This window comes from Anthonomus grandis, chromosome 22 (genome assembly GCF_022605725.1).
Source record: "Anthonomus grandis grandis chromosome 22, icAntGran1.3, whole genome shotgun sequence".
NCBI lineage: Eukaryota > Metazoa > Arthropoda > Insecta > Coleoptera > Curculionidae > Anthonomus > Anthonomus grandis.
The window spans coordinates 47,219,782-47,244,543 of NC_065567.1; the positions used below are offsets into that span (position 1 = coordinate 47,219,782).

Here is a 24,762-nt window from a genome sequence, read left to right on the forward strand (position 1 = left end):
AATTGTCAATTCGCACAATTGCTTCGGGTGTTTCAAGTTTGTCGTCGAATTTAATGTAATCAAAAATCGCTATGCCTTTTTCCTTATTGACAGGTAATTTAACTATTTGTTTTGTTCTACCGGGTATTTTGATTGAATATTTATTTGGACTTATATTTTCTTGGATATCAGATGTAAATTGGGTATTTTCTAGATCATAGACGATAGGTATTTTAGCAAATGGTGTTTTAATTTGTTTGTTATTAATATCTAGGATTGCTTTTAGTTGACTAAGCAAATCAACACCTATGAGACCATCATATATATTACTAAAATCGAAAATATAAAATTTATAATTTTCTTTAACGTTAAAAAGTTTAAAAGCTGGAATGGAAATTACTTTGTCATGATAGGAAATCATGTGTGCAGTTTGGATTTGAAAGTCTTCATTAAAAATAAATTTCTTAAAATATTTATGTGCAATTTCTGTTGAGATTAAACTTTTGGTACTTCCTGTGTCTACTAAAAATTTGGCGTTTATTTCGGGTATAATTATATATGGTAAGTCTGCCGAAGTGTTATTTAAAAGTATTACGTCGCTTCCTTGTTGGTTGGGTCTATAGTAAAATTTGCTGAATCGTTGTCGTCGTTTTGAGAATGTTGATGCAGATGCAGATGCATATTTTCGTTTTGTGTGGGTTGGGTAAAACTGCTTGCCATAGTATCATTTGATGATTCAGTATTATTTACATTGTTGTCGGGTTGATTATAATATGGATCATATTGATAAGGTTCTTCGTAATTTCCTATATAGTTATTATAATCATAATCGAATTCATGATCATAATCGTATTCATTGGAAATTTCCGTGTACCTCAATTGATTGGGTTTTTGTCTGGAATAGCCAGATGAAATGTCCATTGGTTCATGTAATTGTTGGACGTTGTTTTGATTCTGGTTGTTATTGAATCTATTTGGATTGTAAGCTTGATTAGAGCTGGGTCTATTAAAATAATTGGGTCTTTGCATAAAATTATATTGAGGAACATTGTTTCTCGAAAAGAAAGGGGATTGTCCAAAAACTGGTCTCTGAGCAAAATTATTTTGTGGAGCAATTTGCCTAAAAGAATTTTGATTAAAATTTGGGAAATAGGGTCGATTCTGGAAGTGGTTGGGTCTAAAATTATTTTGTGGAAAATTATTTTGTGGTTGATTTATTCTGGGAATGACGTTATGGTTATTTGGGAAATTAGGGGATCTTGCATTTCCACTATGTGAAAAGGGTATGATTCTTGGGGTCGGTCTAAAGTTATGGGTATTAAGGGTATTACTTCTTTGTTGACTATAAAGGAAGTTTTCTTCTTCAATTACAAGAGACATTGCTTTTTCTAAATTCTCGGGGTTCCTAATTCTAATATTATTTTGTAGAGTTCCGGTTAGACCTCTAATAAAAGTTTTTAAAGCTAGTTCGTCATAGTTTTTTGTTCTTAATTCTTTATCTGCTGTTGTTAGATTTAAAGTGTTTAGTTTAGAAAATATTAAAGTTCGTGCATCTTGACAACGCATACCAAAATTATACGGGGTTTTGCCCTTATTTGAAGATAATGTAATTAGATCCTGAACTAAACAATCAAGATTTCTTTGATCACCAAAACTTAATTCTAATGCGCTTTTTATATTTTCCCATGTTTCCAATTCATTTACTCTGGAACCAATCAAAGTTAGAGCTCTGCCAGTTAACTTTCCAATAATTGCCCTACTTATAAAATTGTTATGAATGTCATCACCTTCTTTATAGAAATTATTAATTAAACTTGTACAATTATTGATAAAAACAGCCAAAGTATGTGGATTTCCATCAAAATTAGGAATAGTATCCACATATAGTTTCAAAAGGGAATAGTTTACGTTAGTGTTATTGTTACTTCCACTAGTGCTGGCATTTGTAATTTGTTCCATACTAGCTTGATTTGTTGCCATATTTCTTAAATTAAACGCGGATTTAGTTTTATTCCTTAAATTTGGTAATTTATATTTTTTGATTAATTCCTGTAATGAGACGTCAGAATCGTCAGTATCGGACATTAAGGTGATTCGTTCAAGAAAATGAAAATTTATATTATAACAAAAATTCCTAAATCCTAGCTAATTCAAAAATTAAAAATTTCACTTGTCAAACGATCAAAATAATGTATATCAAAACAAATAATTCTTTTAAAAATTACTTACAGTAAAATGAAGATTCGTATCATTCTTTTGGATTCTTGCTTAACCTAGTGCCAATAGGAGTAAAGCGATGCTGTCTTCTGTATCCCTGGTCTTCCTAATCTATGCGTCCAATAGGAAAGAAGCGATTTCGTCTTCTAATCCCTGGTCAATTGTCAGATTTGCCAAATTAACCGTAGAAACGGAAACTATTCGCGATTTTTGTCGAAGCGTTTTAGCAAATCCTACCGACTGCGCCAATTTTATGATCGAACGGGAAAAGAGCGTTTTTAAAAACAACACGTTTACAAATTACTTTTATTTCTACATGTACAGAGTCAAGAGAAAAAAAAGCTCACTGAAATGGGTTACAATAGTATTTATAATCTTAATATAAATGCGCTTGCATATATTCTGTATGATTATGGGTTTCCACGGGAACTCATGTGTGGGCGTAGTTCTCATAATGGTAATGTCTAAGGGTGTCTGCATATAACTACCTTTATTATTTATACCTCAAAAAGAAAAAACGTTGTCGGCCAAGGAAGTGGTGGGTTCACCCTCTAAATTTGGCAAGACCAATTACTGGGGCATTTGTTACTTTATACCAAAACTTAAGAAAAGATGAAAATAAATTTTTTAATTACTTCCGAATGAGAACAACAAGTTTTGATGAACTCCTTAATCGACTGGGTCGTCTCCTTCGTAAGCAAAACACAAAGATGAGAGATGCTGTTTTGCCCACTGAAAAGCTAGCTGTGACATTAAGGTGATGATTATTATTAGAAGATTATTAAATTTTGTAAAATAAATTTTGAAGCGGTAGGTACAATATAGGTTAGTTTTATTAAAAATCTCCAAAAAGTCAGCGCCAATAAGGTAATTGGCTCTGACTCGTTTTTGACTCCTGGTTGAAGCAGGCTTTATATATGTTAGATTGTAGATTTCAAAAATAACTTTTTAAAAAAACTTTTATTTCAAATTACAAAAATAAAAACCGACATAGGTTTGTCTTATACTAAATACTTAATAATAATGATCTTAGAGCTAACAAGCAATGGCTTTTTATATAAACAGAAAATGCTGACTATCATGAAAACAATATGATAAGGTTCTTTCCACGGTCTTTTTAAACAAACAACAGCTAAGCATAAAAGGTGCTACGTTTGCTTATTCCTGGAAACGCCTACGGATCTGGTTGAGACGGTAAACATGTGGGTTGGCCTTGGTATCGGGTTTCATGGTATATTCTCATCTAACATATATGATATACAAATTTAGGCATATTTATTTTGAAATCAGTGTCATTCTAACCATAAATATAATGTTATAAACTTAAACTTATAAAAACTTAAAAAGTTATTTAAACATTTTATACTGAGGGGCTCCAAAAGTAGCCATCAGTTGAAAGATCTGACTCTAGGGTCTGATGAGTATTTGATGAAGGCGAAGGAGTACTACATCCTTCTGTTGAAGGTGACACTAGTGGCTGAAGTGTAGTGAGAATGTGGCGTGGCTGACAAACAAAGCTTTGGTCTTCAGTTATAGGTACTACAGTCAAGACAGAGGATCCGGGTTGAGTAAAACAGCTACTGTACTCAGTCAAAACTCGTTTAACTTGTGGTTGGTACCTTTGTGAGTCAGGGCGCGTTTCCAATCATTGTGAAGAATAATTCCGCGCAGGTTGAATGATTGTTTTTTGGTAAGGAGAAGGAACGCTGACATCCATCGAAGGCAATCGAGGTTGAGAGCGGTGAATGTTTTGAAGAATATTCAATACTCCCGTTTGAAACTGTATTGTTTCAGTCTCGTCAAGTTTTTTAAAGACTGGGAAGAATACCTTTGAAAAAGCTAATGTGGCGATCTTCTGGCTGTTCCAATTTTTGTAAAATAGATTTTTCAATATCTGTCATTTCAGATTCAGGTTTCTTTCGTTTTTGACTACTTTTAAAAGGAACTGGATTACAAAAAGCCTTATCATCTGTTTTGTTATTAAAATTTTGTTATTAAAGGCGACCCATTTTTTTTTCACAGTCTATACTAGAAGTTGTCGAATTTCTGTTTGTATTCTTTTGCAGAAAACTTAATTGGTCACTATAAATGTATTTTTTATTTAATTTTGCTGCTGAGCCCGTTCCCTTTTCATCATCCAGATTCTTCAAATATTTGACTTGTCGGTCTCGAATATTGGTCCACTTAGAAATGACAGATTTGCCTAAAAATAAAAATATGTTTACAATTTTGTTACTTTGCTTTAAATATAAATTTTGAATTACTATATTAAGCTTTTTTTTTCATGTCTCTATGACTTGATTTTTTTTTTCATTTCAGATACCTTGCAAGTGGCAAGTGGCAAACGCTGACATCCATCGAAGGCAATCGAGGTTGAGAGCGGTGAATGTTTTGAAGAATATTCAATACTCCCGCTTGAAACTGTATTGTTTCAGTCTCGTCAAGTTTTTAAAGACTGGGAAGAATACCTTTGAAAAAGCTAATGTGGCGATCTTCTGGCTATTCCAATTTTTGTAAAATAGATTTTTCAATATCTGTCATTTCAGATTCAGGTTTCTTTCGTTTTTGACTACTTTTAAAAGGAACTGGATTACAAAAAGCCTTATCATCTGTTTTGTTATTAAAATTTTGTTATTAAAGGCGACCCATTTTTTTTTCACAGTCTATACTAGAAGTTGTCGAATTTCTGTTTGTATTCTTTTGCAGAAAACTTAATTGGTCACTATAAATGTATTTTTTATTTAATTTTGCTGCTGAGCCCGTTCCCTTTTCATCATCCAGATTCTTCAAATATTTGACTTGTCGGTCTCGAATATTGGTCCACTTAGAAATGACAGATTTGCCTAAAAATAAAAATATGTTTACAATTTTGTTACTTTGCTCGAACAAAACGCATAAAAAATATTTTACGATGAGCGTATCTGCGACGAAAAAATATCTTGTAGCAAAAATGTTTCCAAGTGAAAGTTAATGTACACATAATATTGCGAACAACTAACAAAGGTTTGTGGGACTAAAAGATATTTCTAATGGGTTTTCGTGTGTATTTCCAAAAAATTTTATTATGAAATTATAAATGTAACATACAACATTTTATATTGGATTAATCCTCGAATTAATCGATAACAGACTTTTTAAATGCCTTAATTCTAATTACTCAAATTCTAATACTACTAGGTTAGTATAACGGATAACAAACAAATATAATAATATAGGTAATACAATACATACAGTAGTATATATTTAAAAACTACAAAATTAACAAGAAAGGTTATAACACCTTTAACACAAACATTAATCTATATGAAATAAAATAACCCTTGAGATTTATATCGAATATTGTATAGAGTCGTAATATATTATGATGTAACTATAAATTAACGGTATTATAATATACCTACGAGTAGTAGGTACTAAACATGTAATTTATAATAAGATCAATTTTTATTTATTCCTTAAACCTTGTATAACAGACCTTGCAAATGTATCTGCAGAGGCGGTAATTGGTCTATTATAAAATTTACAAAATACATTGGATCTATCTGTCCAGCATGCTGTTTGTCTTATTGTTTCAATATTTACCCCTGCCCTTAAAGCCGCAGATGTACTACCATGTCTAGTACTGTGTGTTGAGAAGTTTGCAGTGTCAATGCCAGCTTTATTTAGTGTTGTTTTTATCCACCTACTTAAGGTTTGGGCACTGGCTGCATGGTAGGGTTTCTTGTGTGTTATTAATAGACGCTCTACTTGTTTTGGTCTCAAATTATAGGTTTTTTCTATGTAAAATGTTAAAGTTGTTGCAACACACAGACTAGGTTTCTCCGGAAAAAAGGGAAGAACTAACAACGGTTGGAGCTTTTTATAACCGGAAGTTTTAATTCGATCAGGTATTTTTATTTCTATTTGACTCTTAGTTATTTTTATATTTTTAAGAGATATTTTGGAAAAAGTTTGAACTCTATGAGCAGAGGTAAGAGCTATTTAGGTCACCAATTTGAGGCTTAGTTCTTCAAAGTAAAACTTTTCTAGAGGAAAAAAATTTTCTAAATATACTAAAACGATATTAGGGTCCCATGTAGCTGCATAATTGGGACAAGGAGGATTTAAATTATATGCCCCTTTAAAAAATCTTTTAAAAATGTCTTCGTCTTTTTTATTTTCACAAAAAATTAGGGACATTGCAGCCCTGTGCGTATTTAATGTAGAAAAAGAAGTGTTCGTGTTTTTTATTTCCAAGAAAAACTCTAACAACTTATTAACATTATATTCAAACGGATTGAGGCTATTTTTGTTACAATATTCCCACCATTTCTTAAAACAATTATTGTATTCTTTAATAGTACTATCTGTTATTGAAGCTAATAATGTTGGGATTACTGCTTCTGATGTCCCTCTTTTAAGAAACGCCCCCCTCCGTATAACTTCCCGGCAACCAGGGTAGTATTTCGGAGTTGTACTAGTGTTGATCTAAATGGAGAAAGAAAAAGACCATCAAAATAGCGCAGCCTTAATGATTCGCTAACAAGTAAGTTTTTAAACATTGGGTACCAAAATTGGGATGGCCAATATGTCACTATTCATATGCCTAATGCTTTTTCAATTGTGTTAAATATTTGTCTTGTTTTTTGACCTCTCTGCTAAGACATGTCTCGATTTCATTGTTTAGCTTAGGGGGTCGAATAAGCTCACAGTTTCCTGGAGCAGGGTACTTCTCCATAATATTTTGAATGGAAACTTTTTCAACTCCTTTTACAACAAAATTCTGCCAACAAATTGCCACTTCTTGATAGATATTTTTTCCCATTTTTAGTTAGTAGTCTCATTTGGATTTTTCCCCAGTATATTTAAAAGATTTTCCGAGAGTGAATTTTCTAAAAAAGAAAAAACACGACTGTTATCGGAAAGTAAGAAATTAATAATTTAGCAAATAAACGCTCTAAGCTAAAGCTAAAACCGAATGTCCCCTTTTCTTTTCATTCGTTATCATCGAATTTTGAGCCCGTTTGTTTATCGGAACTCATAAACCATCTGGCGGCGTCTCTTTTGGTGTTATATGATGACGCTAGAATTTTTAGCGACGATAACACAACGGAATTAAATAACTTTTACTACAATATGAGTCAATTACTATAATATGAATAAAATTAAATGTTTGTATTTGATTTTGCTGTTATAGTAAGACATAAAGTCAAATTACTATAATATGTACAAATTTATATTTAACTTGGTTATTATACTAAGACATAAGTCAAAAATTACTATAATATTAATAATTTAAAATTTCTAATAGTGGTGTCAATAACCAATTTTCTTATTCGTACAATAAGACATAAAGTCAATTATTGTTATCTACTATAATAATTATGTAAGAAAAAAATACAGTAAGACATATCCGTCCATTCCTGTATTAAACAACATGGTGACTTCGAAGGCATGGTTCGAAAACGTAAACAATAATATGCTGATTGTGCCTAATTTAATTATATGTATTTACCTTGTACTGTTTCATGACTAGAGCCGTAGCCGATCGATAGCTCTAGCCTGGACGCTTATCCCCGCTTCCATCGATACCTCACAACAGAAGCCGAAATCATGCGAGGCGACGACCGCATCGCGATGGCAAAAATTCCGCGCTGGGGAACATATTTTGCGTTGATTCGAAATAATATTTTACTGCAGTATTATTGTAGTTTATAGTAAGATTCTTAGACTCTTACTCTTAAAATTCGGTATTTAAATTAGGTGGGTAAATTAACAATTTTATTTTTAACTTACATTTTACAATCTTAATTTTATTTAGAATAATGCCTACCTCTTGCTGCATTCCTGTTTAAGCTCAGAAAAAATTAAAATGGATTTTAAATTAAATAATAAATATTTGGTTTTTTTTGATTATCTTCGAAATCATTCAAATTTTCGATTGTTTAAATAAGCAACAAAAATTTGGCGTAGGTACCTACCTACCTAATTTTGTTTTCGGCATTAACATTTTTACGAAAAAGTAATACAGCAATGCAAAAACTTTCCCATAGCAACCAAGATAACTTACAAAAGTGTCAAGAATAAGTTTTTGAAAATTTGTTTTTTTCTCAATAATCTTCAAAACCACATAAAATATAATATATATATATAAATTATATTATATTATATTAATATATGGCATATTCTTTTACAAGTAAATAATGTGCAACCTTGGGGTAAATTATCCATTTTCGTATTTTGAGGGTAGACGAATTTGAAACACCGTTTATGTATATTTTTCCAATAACATAAATAATAAAAAATATTTAAAACATTTATCATATATCTATAAATACGTAATAATAAAAATAATATATAATTTTGTAAAATGTAAAATATTAGGTCCCGCGGTATCTCCACTTAGTCGTTCCACTGTACGGCGTGCGCCACCAAATCTCGGCTTCAATTTTGACGCCACGAAACCAGTGTCACGGCTAGAACTCTCGATCGGCTACGCTAGAGCTTAAATCTTCTTGTTAATTGTATTGTTCAAATCCTCTTTTCTTTGTTATCGGACGAATCTCTTCTTCACTTTCAGATTCTGAAGACGATATAATCATTTGTCTCACTATTTTCGGCATCATTCACAATTTTTAATCGAACGCACGTTAACTGGCCGGCACAAAATAATGCAATGATCGGCGAGTGAGATCACGGGCGCTGGTAAGGTATTTGTTTATCTTTTTTTATCTAATTTTTTTGTGCTGACTGGTATGAATTCTTGCATACTACGATTTGTAATAATCATAGAGTTTATTATTAATTATATTCATCCAGCGAAGGATAAATATAATTTCAGCATCAATATCTATTTTAGACCCCTAAATGATTGAGAATGTTCGAAAATTTATTGAATATATGCTTATGATTTTTTCAATGGAGTTCTAATGGTGTATATTATTTTAAAATTAAGAGAATGTAGGTTCTATCGATCAATTCTCGCACAAGGCTTAGTTCAAATATGACCTCCAGTGGTTTGTTGTTACTTACCAATTCAAAGCATTTTATTCCATAGAGGTATATGCGAAAATTCTGTACTAACTTTCTCTACTACTTTCCCATAATAAAGCCATTTTTTTTCTGTTTTTTTGTTTGTTGGCAGTAGCGCTTTTCGCAGTCCGACACAATATTATTGCCATAAGCAATAGCTCTTCAGGACAGTTATTAGGTTGAATTAGAAATCCCCCAAGCCCATCACTGGACTAGCATCGGCAATTACTTACGGTATTTAAAATCTTAATATCCCAAATATTTAATATGTCAATTCGGCGAACAACTCTTGCTCTATAGTACTTTTTCGGTTCCTGAAAGTCGTGTGATGATGCGAATATGATGTTTCATATTCCCGAAGTATTATGAACTGACTTGAAACACAATAGTGTATTTAATAAATAAATGTAAAATAACATACCTGCTGCCTTAGCTATAAAATTTTATTTATTTATTTATTTATTTTATTTATTTACACCACATAAACAGATTACAAAATCCAATTATTTAGTGGGAAAAATATCATAATTACAACTTAAAATTAACTATCCAAATACAAAACTAACGTACAATGAATAAAGATAACAATTTAATGAACTTAAACTACAAAGTTTACATTTTTTAATATTTCTAATGCTGCAGCTAAATATGTCACACTGGCTCTGCACAGCATTATTTATATCCCCAGCTCTGCGCAAGGGAGAAAATTTAGAAATATTAGTTCTGGCTCTTGCTGAGTAAAAGGTAGGAGGATTTCTTGTTAAGACCATTGGAAGGTGAAAGTTTAACATTCCCAACAAGTCTGGTGAGTCGATCAAGTGGTTTACCAATTTATATAAAAACTGCAGATCAGCTGATTTACGTCGAACATTAAGCGGTCGTATGGAAAATCTGTCAAGTAAAGTTTGATGTGGAAAACCGATCTCCGGATACACTTTGTCACATTTAAACCAGAGATATTTCAAAAATTTTCGGTGGACATTTTCGATATCTTGAATATGTATAATATTGTATAAATATATATATAATATAAATGAATATATATAATAATTACATTGATAAAAAGGAGACCAAACTTGCGAAGCATATTTAAGAATGGTTCTAACGACCGAAAAATATAATGATTTTAACGTAAATATATTGTTAAAATGCAGTGTATTTCGAATAATAAATCCCAAGATTTTATAGCTTCGGCTCACTATATCTGCAATATGTGGAACAAAAGATAGACTGGTATCGAATGTAATCCCCAAGTCCTTAAACACCTCTGATCTAGGAATAGGTACATTGTCTATAGAGTATTCATAGTGTATGGGATTTTTCAACAAAGTATATGAGATCACAGTGCACTTGGCAACATTAAGAGGAAGATTGTTGTTTTTACACCAGGTGTTTATGAGGCTAAAATCATTTTGAAGTACAAGGCAATCAGATATATTGTTGATTTTAAAATATATCTTATTATCATCAGCAAACAATAGACTTTCCACTTTAAGATGCTTGGACATATTATGAATAAATGAATCAAAAAATAGTGGCCCCAAAATTGAGCCCTGAGGTACACCAGATGTGCGAATTATTTTAATCGAGGTATGACCATAGCACTCAACATGCTGTATGCGTTTTGTTAAATAGGAAATAAAAAAATTATTTAACCGTGTGGAAAAGCCATAATATTGATCAAGATTATTTATGAGAATGCTATGGTCAAGTCGGTCAAAAGCCTTAGAAATATCGGTGTATATAACGTCTACTTGAGAATTTGAGTTAATTGAGTCAGCAATAAATTCGGTTATAGTAACTAAATTCGTGGTAGTTGATCTACCCTTCATGAATCCATGTTGGCGAATATCAATTATATTTTTCATGCGTGGATAAAGTATAGAATGCAGAGTTCATTCAAAACACTTTGAAAAATTATTGATAATAGTTATAGGCCGATAGTTTTCAATTTTATTTTTATCATTCTTTTTATGTACAGGAATAATTTTTGAAGCTTTCCATAAATCTGGAAATTTTTCTGATTTTAAAGACAAAAAAAAAAGGACCGTTAGGGGCTTGGCAAGTACGTGTGCACAATCAGAAATAAAAAACGCTGGAATCTTATCTGGTCCCACAATACCTTTAGGTTTGATTGTTTTTAAGGCACATAATACTTCCTTTTCTGTAAATACTGTTATGTTAATTGTGTCGGCATTACTATTGGTATTATTTTCCATATTAAGGGTATGGGTAGAAGTGAGAAGGGTATGAGCTTTGAAAGAATTTAGCAAATGCATCAGACATATTCTGGGGTAGAGTATTATTGCGTTGTGAACTTTGAATTAATTTCCAAAAACTATTGGGATCAGTAATCAAATTATTTTCTAGTTATGCACAGTAATTTGTGTATGAAAGTTTAGTATTATTTTTTACCTGACAACGTAATTGTTTAAAGTTATTTAAATCTTGCTCAAAGCCATATCGCTTATAACGCTTCCAATGATTAAACTTAACTTTTATATCTGAAATAATCTGCGTCGTGAACCAAGGAGGATAGGTTCGTTTCCTACGGGCAGTTTTGGGAACATTTTTATCTAGTATACTATACACTTTTTGGTAAAATTGTGTAACTGCTGTATTATTATCTAAAATATTACTTAAGAAGTCCCAGTTTACGTTAAATAAATCCTGGTATACAATACGTAGGTTTTTTAAAAATTGTAAAAAACATTCTCAATTCTGAAATTATTTTGAATTTTATTCCAACATTTTTATATTTTATTAGTAAAGAGGGATGAAAAGGGTCTTCTTTAATTAAAAAATCATAACATCTATCAGCTGTACAAACTTCAGATTAAGACGCCATAACCAAATCCAGCAGCCGCCCTTGGTGATTTTGTACTAAGTTAAGTTGATTCCAACTAAAAAAATCCATCATATTTAATATCTGTCTTAGTTTAGTACTTGGAAGAGAACCCTTCAGATAGAGGCTATATTCTGGCAAATTAAAATCCCCTAAAAGAATAATTCGTGAATTGTACAGGTAGACTAATGAAGAGAAATATTCGAAAATTGATTGATATATATCAGCACCAAGCCCAGGTGGTATATACATTAAAATTATATAAATTGAAGCACTTTTTAATAGTATTTTTACCCCTACAATTTCAAGTTTATTTTTAAGATCATCTGGGAGATGCATTCTAATTGTCGAAACGGCATATTCTTGTTTAATTGCTAACAGAACCCCACCGCCCCGATTCTGATTTCTCTCATCATAGTTTCTATCACACCGATAAACAAAATATTTATCTGAAAATAATTTCGAGTCCAAAATACTATTATTCAGCCAAGTTTCGCTAATAGCGATATATATCAACTTCACTCAAACTCACTAGTAAGTACGGCGTTACAGAAATCTTTAGTTTTCGATCGAAGACCCTTGGTACACGGCCTCCTCTACTTATCAGGCCGTGAACAGCTCTCTTATGCAGTGTTGCCAAGTGTAAGATAGAGGTCTAAGAATTTTTGAAGATAACTAAAGGATTGAAATTTGATTTTCCCATGGTGGTTGGCAGAAAAAAAGTAAAAATCATTAATCTGTTTGAACAGTGTAACTTTATTATTTCTTAGTCATATGTATACATATATAAGACTTTTTTTTTTAATTTATGAAGAAGCATAAATACAATAGGGATAATAGAATTTGCCACAAGCTTCTATTTTAAAATTTTATTGGAGATTAGAGCCAAAAAGAATAACATTTCATTTAAATGGCATGTGATATTGTCACAGATTTACAGAATACAGATGCAAAACTGATCGAAAATACGCGTGCAAGCGCCAGACTTCAGACACGCCTCCTGGGTGATGGATTTCCATCACCCGCCTAGTACGGTGGCAAGGGGTTTAATTTGCTGCAAGCCTCCTCGCCGCGTGCTTCTAATTTTCTTTGCGTAGTACGCGTGTTTATGATTAATAATTAAATTGAAATAATATATTTGTATTTTTTTAATATATATATATATATTATGTACAGTAGTGGCCATAATTATAGCAACAAGTACATTTTTCCTTCAAATTATATGATGTGGTAGATTAGAAAAAAAACTGGTATATATTATGATGTATTTTTTACAAAGCTTTTTATTTATGTTTATTTTTTTGTTACTTTATAAAAGAAATAAAAAATGGGAATTTTTTTTAGGAAACGGGTTGGACAAAATTATAGCAACACATTTTAGAAAAATCAATTTATTTATTCTCCAAAGTCAAAATAAGATTACAATACAATAATATTCTTCAGTATTTAGTATAGTACCCTTTAGCCCTTATAACAGCAATGCATCTTTTTGGCATGGATAAAATAAGTTTGTTTATAACATCATGATCGATTGACAACCAAGTATCCTGAAGAGCTTCGAAAAGTTCTCCAGCATTTTTGAAATTCCTGGTTCTACACCTGTTATCCACAATTTCCCAAAGATTTTCTATTGGATTTAAATCCGGAGATTGAGATGGCCACTCAAAACATTAATTTTTTCATCATGGAGAAACTCTTTTATTAGCCTTGAAGAATGTGTTGGATCATTGTCATGTTGAAATTGATATAACAGCGGCATATTTTCTTCAGAATAGGGTAACATAACATTCTTTAATATATCCTTGTACATAAATCGATCCATAATCCCTTCTATTCTGTGAAGAGGTCCCATACCATACCCCGAAAAACAGCCCCACACTAAAACTGAACCACCACCATGCTTAACTGTAGGAGAAGTGTACCGAGGATTAAATCTTTTGCCTACAGGACGTCGAACGTATGCAGCACCATCACTTTTAAATAAATTGAATTTTGATTCATCGCTAAAAATAACTCTGCGCCACTGATCAATAGTCCAGCCCCGGTGTTCTCGAGCAAATTCAAGTCGGGCTTCACGTTCTTCTTGGAAAGAAGAGGCTTTTTTGCTGGTCTGCGTCCAAACAACTTATTTTCAAATAGACGCCGCCTTATGGATCGTTCACTAAGATCGGAACACCCACTGCCATCCAAAAGCTCTTTAATTTTTGAAGAGGACAAAAATGGGTTTTGCCTGAAAATCCGAACAATCATTTTGTCACTTTTTTTTGAAGTTTTCCGGGGACGTCCCGAATTTTTTTTGGGTACTACCAGCCCTGTGTTATTGTATCATTTCACTATACGTGATACAACTGATCTGTGAAGAGCAAAATTTTTTGCAATGGATGACTGTTTGATGCCTGACTTATACTGATTAATTATAAGTTGCCTCACTTCAACAGACACGGTTTTACCACGACTCATACTATTATTTAAATAAGTTAATAACTACCAAGAAATCACAATATAAATTGTTTCAATATTGCACTTCAACAGATTGAAACAGCACTAAATTTCAAATGTTGCTATAATTATGACCAGGTGAAATATTTGCAATTACAAATATTTATTGTCAGCAAAAAAACAGGTAGGCTTTTTTTTATTTGAATGAGAAATTTTGTTTAAATATTAAGAGGCCATCTAAACCAGTGGCGTACTTTTACGATTAAAACATACATATAATAGTTATTATTAAATATTAGTAAAATTCAGATTTGTTGCTATAATTTTGGCCACTACTGTATATGTATATATTTTAAGACTCCGGATATTAAAATAATTCTAAATAAATGCGTACATAAACTATCGGAAATTGGATTATATGTGAAAGGAGTTACAGATATGGGCTCAAATTTTATCCAGCTTGCTAATTTACTAAATGTTACACCAGAAAATCTAAACTTTAGCACAGGTGATTTTAATCCTATATATTTTTTGATACTCCTCATTTACAAAAAGCAACAAGAAATAATTTAATGCAAAATACATTTTGTTTTGAAAACAAATAAACATCCTGGGACCATATTGAAAAATTCTATATAGAAGATAAAAAGCAACCTACAGATACGCGCCCAAGCTTAGTGATCTCATATTTTTCCATCCAATTTTCAAAAAATTAAGATAGCGGCTCAAGTGCTTAGTCGAACGGTAGCTTTTGGCATGCAAACTCAGATGACTTTGGGCATTTTGCCAGCTGAAGCTGCACCTACCATTGAAGTATTGAAAAAATTCGATAAATTATTTGATTTATTAAATTCAGTTGTTACTTATCCCAACCAGTACAAAATTGCATTTAAAGGATTAGATTTTCAAATATCATATTTAAATGATGGATATTTTTAGAAAACTTGAAAATTTTTAACAGAAAAAAAACAAGATGTAACTTTAAAATGTAATAGTAAAGGCTGTACTAGCACTTTGGCAGCAACTTTCTAGTCTGGGCTTTAGCTATATTAAATTGAGAAGAATCAACCAGGATTGTTTAGAAAATTTTTTTGGCAGTACTAGACAACGACAAGGCAATTCCATAAATCCAATAGAATTTGAAAGGGCTTTCAGAAAACTTTTTTGTCAAACTTTTTTGCATTCAAATCACATGAATTGTGCTGACGACTTAGGAATGAACAATTTATATGCCTAATATATAAATTTGAAAATGTTTTTGTTAAATTATTTGAAACAAATTGCAATAAAGAAAGAATTTCACAAAAATATTTCGAGATAATGAAAAGCATCAATTTTACTCACCCATGTGATAACTTTCCTTTCCAGTATTTAATAAAATTATTTATACGACTTAAAATATTTTATACTTTAAAATTCGTCAACAGAAATTTATCATCTGCCAAAAAATCAGATAAAACTGAAAGAAAATTAAAAATTTTGTTTCATCTTTAATGTTTTATTAAATAAGATCCTTAAATCTGTTAAATGAAATAAAAATGTACTCAAGAACCCTTACATTCTGTTTTATTTAAGCCTATTTTGACATTATAAATGCATTATAATATCCCAGCCAAATTATAGTGCAGGACTCTATCCCTACAAAAAAAAAACTTAAAAATGCATTGGTGCGGCCAGTCCAAACCATCCTTTTCAAGGGCATCGAATATCGGGAGCTTATATCCGCGATCTTTCGCAGCTGGTATTCTGTAAATCTGTGATATTGTAAAATACAGTTTAAACTTAAGGCAGTCCCAAATTTAAATTGAATCTATAGAATTTAACAAAAAAGAATGCGGTATAAAAATAAAAGAGTTTTTCTAAGTTAATCATTTTTTAAAGGTGTTAAGTTTTCTTTTTTGTTTTTGGACTCAACTCTTGACTCAACTTTTAGAGCGTCAGATTGATTGTTCTTCTTTTTTATATAATCATTAAGCAAAATGTTAGAAAATATTGATAATAACATGATAAGTATATTTTTATAATCTTTACCACAAATACATGGACAGCAAAAATCATTTAGCAGAACATCCTGGGATACACTTGAATAGGTAAGATTATATAGAATGTGTTTTTGATTGCAGGTATTTAAAAATTCATATTCAGTGGCGGTATCATTTATGATTTTTTCAAAAATTGCACACATGAAATAGAACGGTTTTAACTATATCCGTAGGAACACTTAGGCCACCACGTTGTAAATAATTAAAATATTCATTACATGTATTTGTTCCCATACCTTTAGTAATGAGAGAAATACAGATGTTACAATTTAGCTTTTTAGTAATTTTAAAAGAAGCATATCCAGCTATGTATATTTGAGCAGATGCATCTTTTTCATACTCTTCTAAATAGGATCCTGATTCCATATGTAAAAACATGACAGTCAGTATTTTGTGAAAGTGACCAATCAAGATTACTTTCATTGCAACAGTTTTCAGTATGTTTCTGTATTTCGGAGAGTGAAAATGAGCTACCAGTAGCCTTCCGGAAAATATGTTTAAGTCTTATTTTTTTTCTGCATTTATTATTTCATCGAAACTGATATTGTAATTACTTCCACCTAACAGCCTATATTTACCAAACCTTTTTTCTAATTTTGCAGTTGTAAATGTGCCAGGTAAAATATAAGAGATTGCAAACTTTTCAAAGGAGTACTCCATTATTTCTAACAAAACACAAGTGCTATGCCGAAGGGCTGAATAAGTATCTTTTGTTAATTTACCATTAAAATTAAGTTTTTGCCATGTATCTAACCATAAGATGAACTTTAAAAAAAATTCAATGCGAAAATCATTCATATTATAAAAAGGAGCACACCACTTATTTTTTTTTAATTGTGTGTTTAATTGTACTTGTATTATTAACAATATCCCACCAATTTCTTATAATCTCTAAAAAGGAAGCCATATCATGTAAATTATATTCTTTTAATGAAGAAATAGTAGAATAATCACAAATATTGTCTGCTAAGTACACTTTTTGCCTTTCAAGATTGTTAGGATAAACTGTTTTATAGTTAAGTTTAAATGCTTTTTTTATGACTAGATTTTGTTCTTTATTGTAGATGTCTTTAATGTCCTGAAATTTAGCATACTTTATTTGATTGAAATTGTCAAATTCGGGATATACAAAAGTATTCTTATCATTTTTTAAATTCCGCCAATTATTTATAATATTATTAAATATATGAACAAAATCATAGCTCACAAATATTTTATTTTGGGGAATGTCAGGGTTCGGAAAATGTGTTAAATTATTTGTTAAATTTGAAAACATTGACCGATTAATTCTATGGTTGTCTGTTATTATATCTAAAACAGTAAAACCACATTTTTGTACTAAATAAATTACGTTTTTGGTGACTTGGATCATTTAAGAACCTTTTATATTGTGTACTGGTAATAATTTAACAACTTCACAAAAATGTTCAAAAGCAGAACATATCATAAAGGTCAAAATAGTTGTTGCCAATGAACTGTCATTAGAGGCGACACCAATTAAATGTTTTCCTCTATAATCTAATCTTTTAGCAACATATACCTCATCTGACTCAAAAGTCAGATAAATATTTCAAATACCCATTGGTACTTTTATCATTTTCAGTCGTATTAGGGTAACTATTTGGGGCCACATCTAAACTGGAAGAGAGGTATTGAAGATATCTTTTTGTGGGTAAATTAAAATAATCCTTTATTAAATTATATGCACTTGGGGAAAGTGTATATAACATAAATGTCATAATTATAGTATCAGAGGTGTATCGTTTCCTTTTTAAAATTAGTAATTTAACTTGATTAATTAAAATTGATAAAATGTTGTTTAAATTATTACACTCCTGTGTCCGCTCTTGTGGGTCATAGTCGGTCATAAAGCTATCTGACTTAATATCAGAAATCGCAACCAGTTTTTTGGATGCCTCATTTAAAAAATGCAAACATTTTTCGAATCAATCGAATCTAATCGAATCAATGGCACTCAGTATCTTACTAACAGGATTAGAACCCAGAATTGGTCATATCATTCGAGCAAGTAACCCAAGAGATCTTTTAGAAGCCCAGGTTCGCATAAGACGTGAGCTTTAACTGTCTTACTTTGAAAATCAAAAAGCTGTTAAACTGAACCCTCCTAAACCAATTTCTAATCAATCAATAAACAAAAGACCCAATCTTCAACCACCCAAATGTCATTCATGTGGCCGCATTGGTCATTATGCTAATGAATGTCGCTCACAACAACGACCAAATTATTTTCAAAATGGCAACAACAACAATTTCCAAAGACCCCTCTTTAATAACAATCAGCCTAATCCTATTCAACAAAATAGACCCAATAAACAAAGACCCCACTTTTCACCTTCTAACCCACAACCAACTAATTTTCAATCACGTCCTTCAGTAATACAAAGAAATCCAAATTTAAATCCCGACAAGTTTAGAGCCCATTTTGTCAATCGCGATCCTAACTATGAATATAGCTACCCTAATAACTATTATCAATCACACGATAGATATGATTTTCGACCCGTTACTGAATTTCCCGGAACAGAATTTTATGTAAACCCCCTTTTAACAGTTAATCCTAAAAACTTATACTACATTACAGACGCGACAAATACCTTAAAACTATTAATCGATACAGGTGCAGGTATTTCAATATTTAAAGAAAATGCCGTGAAAAATTTTAAACAACGTTTTCCCGAAAAAGTTTCTATCCAAGGTATTACCGCTGAAAAACTTCTTATTACAGAATCGACCCTTGTACCCTTTAAAGTCGGAGACCCTCATAAAGTCTATATATACAATTTAGATATTGATTTTGACGGAATCTTAGGTCTTGATTTTTTGGAACATTATAAATGCACTATTGATTTAAACAACAAACAATTAATAACTTATTTTAAAACCGTGCCACTTTACAAAATTGAGAAATCTACAGAATTTAAAGAAGAGGGTTCTTCCTCTAAAAGAAATTATCCAAATAAAATTAATATTCCAGCCAGAACAAAACAAATATTCAAACTTAAATGCAATCTCTCAAATACAGACGCTATTTTATCTAGACAAGAAATCGAAAAAGTCCACATCCCTAATGCTTTAGTTCACATAAATACAAATGGTGAATTTTTTACGTCAATAGTCAATGCTAATGCTATCCCCAAAAGTATAGAATTTTCCGATATTCAAATTGAACCTTTTGTTTTACATCCTATTAAATTACAATACTTCTGAAATTCAATCTAATTTTCCCAGCAATCGAATTAAGAATATTAAAAACCAACTTCGCACAGAACATCTAAACGAAGAAGAAACTGAACTTATTACTAATCTTTGTCTTGAATACGAAGACATATTTTATCTCGAAGGCGATATACTTTCTTTCACTAATGAAATCAAACATCAAATTGAAACAAATAATGCCAGGCCCATTTTCACTAAGTCCTATAGATACCCTCGCGTCCATAAAGAGGAAGTAAAATCCCAAGTAAATAAAATGCTAGATCAAGGCATTATCAGGCCCTCTATTTCCCCATGGTCCTCCAGTTTGGGTTGTGCCCAAAAAAATGGATTCTTCTGGAAAACAGAAGTGGAGAGTAGTCATCGACTACAGAAAACTTAATGAAACGACCGTGGATGATAAATACCCACTACCCAACATCTCTGATTTACTTGATCAACTTGGAAAGTGTCATTATTTCACTACACTTGACCTCGCATCTGGTTTTCACCAGATAGAAATCGACCCCAAAGACATTCCGAAAACAGCATTTTCTGTTGAAAACGGTCATTATGAGTTCATCAGAATGCCGTTTGGTCTTAAAAATGCCCCGTCCACCTTCCAACGCGTCATGGATAATATCCTCCTTGGCATCTTAAATGAACGCTGTCTTGTCTATATGGACGATATAATCGTTTACTCATCCACAATTCACGATCACATTAACCGACTAACCGATGTTTTCAAACGCCTAAGGAAATCCAACCTTAAAATTCAACCAGATAAGTGTGAGTTCCTTCGAAAAGAAGTAGCTTACCTTGGCCATTTGATAACACAAGAAGGAGTAAAACCAAATCCCGAAAAAATTAAATGCATAAAAAATTTTCCAACATTTGCCAAAATTTCTAAACCATTAACAAGATTACTCCAAAAGGATGTACCTTTTGACTTTGATGCAGATTGCGGACATGCTTTCGACGAGCTCAAAAATGCGTTATTTTCAGACCCAATTTTAATATATCCAAATTTCGATGAACCATTCCTTCTAACCACTGATGCGAGTGCATATGCAATAGACGCTGTCCTATCTCAAGGCCCCGTTGGCAAAGATTTACCCATTGCCTTTGCGTCAAGAACACTATGCAGTGCTGAAACAAAATATTCCACCATTGAAAGGGAACTCCTTGCAATTGTGTGGGCAGTAAAGCAATTTCGTCCATACTTATATGGAAGAAAATTTACTCTAGTCACTGACCATCGCCCTCTCACGTGGCTCTTTTCAATTAAAGACCCCGGAAGCAGATTAGCACGCTGGCGTTTAAAGTTAGAAGAATATAACTACAAAATTATTCATAAACCTGGAAAAGTAAACAAAAACGCGGACGCCCTTTCTAGAATTAAAATTAATCATTTTCAAGATTGCTCAAATTTTCAAAAGAAGATTTCAATTTTCGCTTCAAACGAAGACGATTCTGACTCAACCCTAAGTGCTGATGAAAAATCAGATGAAGTAATAGTAGACGATAAAAAAATAACTGAAGAATATAATAATTTTGCCCATTTATACGAAACAACATCTTTAATTGACTACTCTAAAATCGAAATTTCAAATGAACAACTTTTAGAAAATACTCATAAAAGAATAGTCACCTTTTTTTGGCAAAACAAACTAGAAGAGCTTCATCATAAAATATTAGATGATATCTTTGAAGAAGACGCTAACTTTGGAGCAAACCAAATTAATATATTTTCTAGCAGATCTGTCAAAAACCGAAATTAATCTAATAATTCTTCTTCCTTTCGATCCTGAAATGGTAGTTCAGCATTTGTTTTACGTGATTTATACGGGACAAAATAAATTTGATATGTCAATCACTTATTACGTCGAAAACCGCCTTGAATTACCTATTTTAGAAATTTTATCTTACGTTTTCGCCGACAAAGACATTAAAATCAAAATTTGCCAAAATCTCATTAAAACTCCCGACGCTGACAAAATTCCCCAAATTCTAGATCATTACCATCGCGGTAAAACTAACTTACACCGTGGCATAAATGAAACGACACGTCGAATAAAAGAAAAATACAATTGGCCAGGTCTTTCAAAAGACGTTGAAAATCTTATAAAATCATGCGAAACCTGTCAAAAAGTTAAAGCCTGTAGGAAAAACCTAAACAACCCTCTTGTAATAACCGAAACTCCTAAAACACCATTTGAACGTATTAATCTCGATATTTATGAATACCCAACTAGAAATTACGCACTGACCATAAGAGATGAACTCACTAAATTTACGCAGGCATACCCTTTAAGTGACAAAACTGCCAAAACAGTAATCAACACCCTTCTATTATTCTTTCAACATTATGGCACTCCCTTAAGGATCCATGCAGATTATGGCCGTGAATTTGACAATATCCTTATGAAAGATCTTTGCGAACTCTATGAGATAAAACTAACATTTTCTAGTGTAAGCCACCCTCAATCCAATGGCTCAATCGAAAGATTCCATGCAACTTTAGGAGAAATGATTCGGGCTAATCAAGCCGAAAATCCAAACGATCACCCTTTCAACATATTACCATATGCTGTTATTTGTTATAACAACACAAAAAATAAAACACACGGATTCACACCATATGAGCTTATTTTTGGGCATACGTCCTCCAGACCTCCTGAAACCATCTATAATGAAAAAGCTTTAATATCTAAATATGTACGAGACTTAAGCAATCGAATGCAATACTTCTATAAAGTTGCACGATCTAAAACTGATAGAAAAAAAGAAAAAGCTAAGGAACGTTTTGATCAACATCTTTCCCAAAACCCTCCAAACTATCAAGTAGGTAATAAAGTATATATTAAAGAATCTCAAATTGCAAATAAAGCAGCGAATAAGTTTAACGGACCCTTTGAAATTCTCGAAATTCTTAAAAACTCAGCAATTGTATTAAACCCCCAAACAAATCAAAAATAAATTTTGATAGAATGAAACCCTATCATGAGTAAATTCTCTTTCAGATTCTTCGGACTGTTTCCAGTCATCCTTTGCCAATATTCCATAACACCGATCAACAATACCATTGGAATCTTCTTTCACGAAGAATCAAAATTAAAAATTTCTAATAACAAATGGACCCTTCTTGTTTATAAAGATTTAGAACTAAAAAAAAATGCAATAGAAAATAATGATAAATAACTAAACAACCTGTTAAACACCCTCGATGAAGACGTACCTCGAATGTTAGCTTTTAAGACGGAAGTCCAAACTCACGTTAGTCTTCTTAGACAAATATCAAACTCCATAAATCAAAAATACTCAGACATTATGGTTGACACACGCAAATACATTTTTAGAGAAAAACGTGGATTAATAAATGGTATGGGATCAATTTGGAAATCCATAACTGGAAATCTAGATGCCTCAGACGGTGAATATTTTAATGAATGGATAGACAAACTAGCACATGACGAACATGAACTAGAGAACCTCTTAAAAAATCAAACTTCCGTAACAACCTCAGTAATAAAGAACTACCATGCAAACACTAACGCCACCATCCAAAAACTTCAAGTTGACGAGGAAACATTTAATAAAGATATAGAAGAAATTAGGAATTCAATAATGGATATTTCTGATCAGCTTAAATACTACTCATCCCAAATCGCAATTTTAAACATTTGTGAATCATTAATGGAGAGCTATTCATTTATTGAAAACTATCTTAATGATGTCATAAATGCAATAACTTTCGCAAGATTAAAAATACTACATAGTTCAATCATCACCCCGCAAGACTTAATTGAGTCCTTAAAGCATATATCACAATCATTACAAACCAATAACCTTCCATTACCAATCTATCCTTCTAGTGTGGCTCAATATCTCGATATAATAGAACTACAAGCATACCAAATAGATTCTAGAATAATTTTTGTTCTCAACATACCACTGGTAGATCCTGAAAAATATACTTTGTTTAATTTGTATCCAATTCCAATATTGGATAGTCGAACAGGTCTTCATCATATTTTAACTACATCATATAAACACATTGCGCGAAATGATGATTCACTGTTGTATGTAACAATCCGGAACCTAGCAACATGTAAATCTCTTGGAGGAAGAACAAAACTATGTTCCAGTATTCTTCCATATCCAATAGACACAGACGCCATCTGTGAAGCCCAACTTCTCAGACAACTAAGTAATCTACCCAGGACATGCCAGACTTCCATAATACTTGCAAAAGATTACAACATCCAAGAAATTAGCCAAAACTTATGGCTAATAGCCGTTGCTGACCCTCTTCCCATAACAATCAAATGTGGTACCAGAGATATCGTCACGAAAATCACTAACAACAATACACTCTTGAAACTCCAACCTGAATGTAATGCATTTTTTGGCAGCACGAGAATCCACGCCCAAAAACAGATTGACACATATGACAACATCACTTATAGCAGTCATCCAGTTATTATACCCTATAGCTGCTGTGACCACATACCAGAAAAAATACATTTGCCCGATTTGAAACCACTTAAACTGAATAAATTGAACGTAGAGGACCTCAACATAGCACAACATAAGCTAAACCAATATTCTGACGAACTGGACCGGCTCATAAAGCAACCTTTTGTTAACAAACACATAAGCTGGTTTACTATTGTAACAATAATCTTGATTGTAGTATTACTCATCCTCTACATCACCTGTAAATGCAAAAAACGAAGAAATCTCAAAATAGGAATCGCCACTTCAAGCGATGACTATCCTCCTTCACCACCTAAGCATCCAGGCAATACTTTTACCAGACAATGGAGGAAGATCCTTCCCAGAAGAAGACCAAGCATCCATATTGGAGATCTCGTAGAAGAGGGAGAAGAACTAGAGCTCAACCCGAACAAACAGATGTGTTAAAAAGTAGCTGTCACACATCAACTTTTTTTTTAATGGGGGAGCTGTTATATCCAATTTTCCCACAATAAATGTCACCTTCACAAAGTCACC

The 24,762-nt window shown here is 32.0% G+C and overlaps 1 protein-coding gene across 1 annotated transcript; it reads right to left on the reverse strand.

Moving 5' to 3' along the window:
• Nucleotides 1–570: 570 nt before the first annotated feature.
• LOC126748479 (GATA zinc finger domain-containing protein 14-like) lies at nt 571–1,959 on the reverse strand. Its single transcript, XM_050457730.1, has one exon. The coding sequence runs from the start codon at nt 1,957–1,959 to the stop codon at nt 571–573; it is 1,389 nt and encodes a 462-aa protein (XP_050313687.1).
• Nucleotides 1,960–24,762: the final 22,803 nt, after the last annotated feature.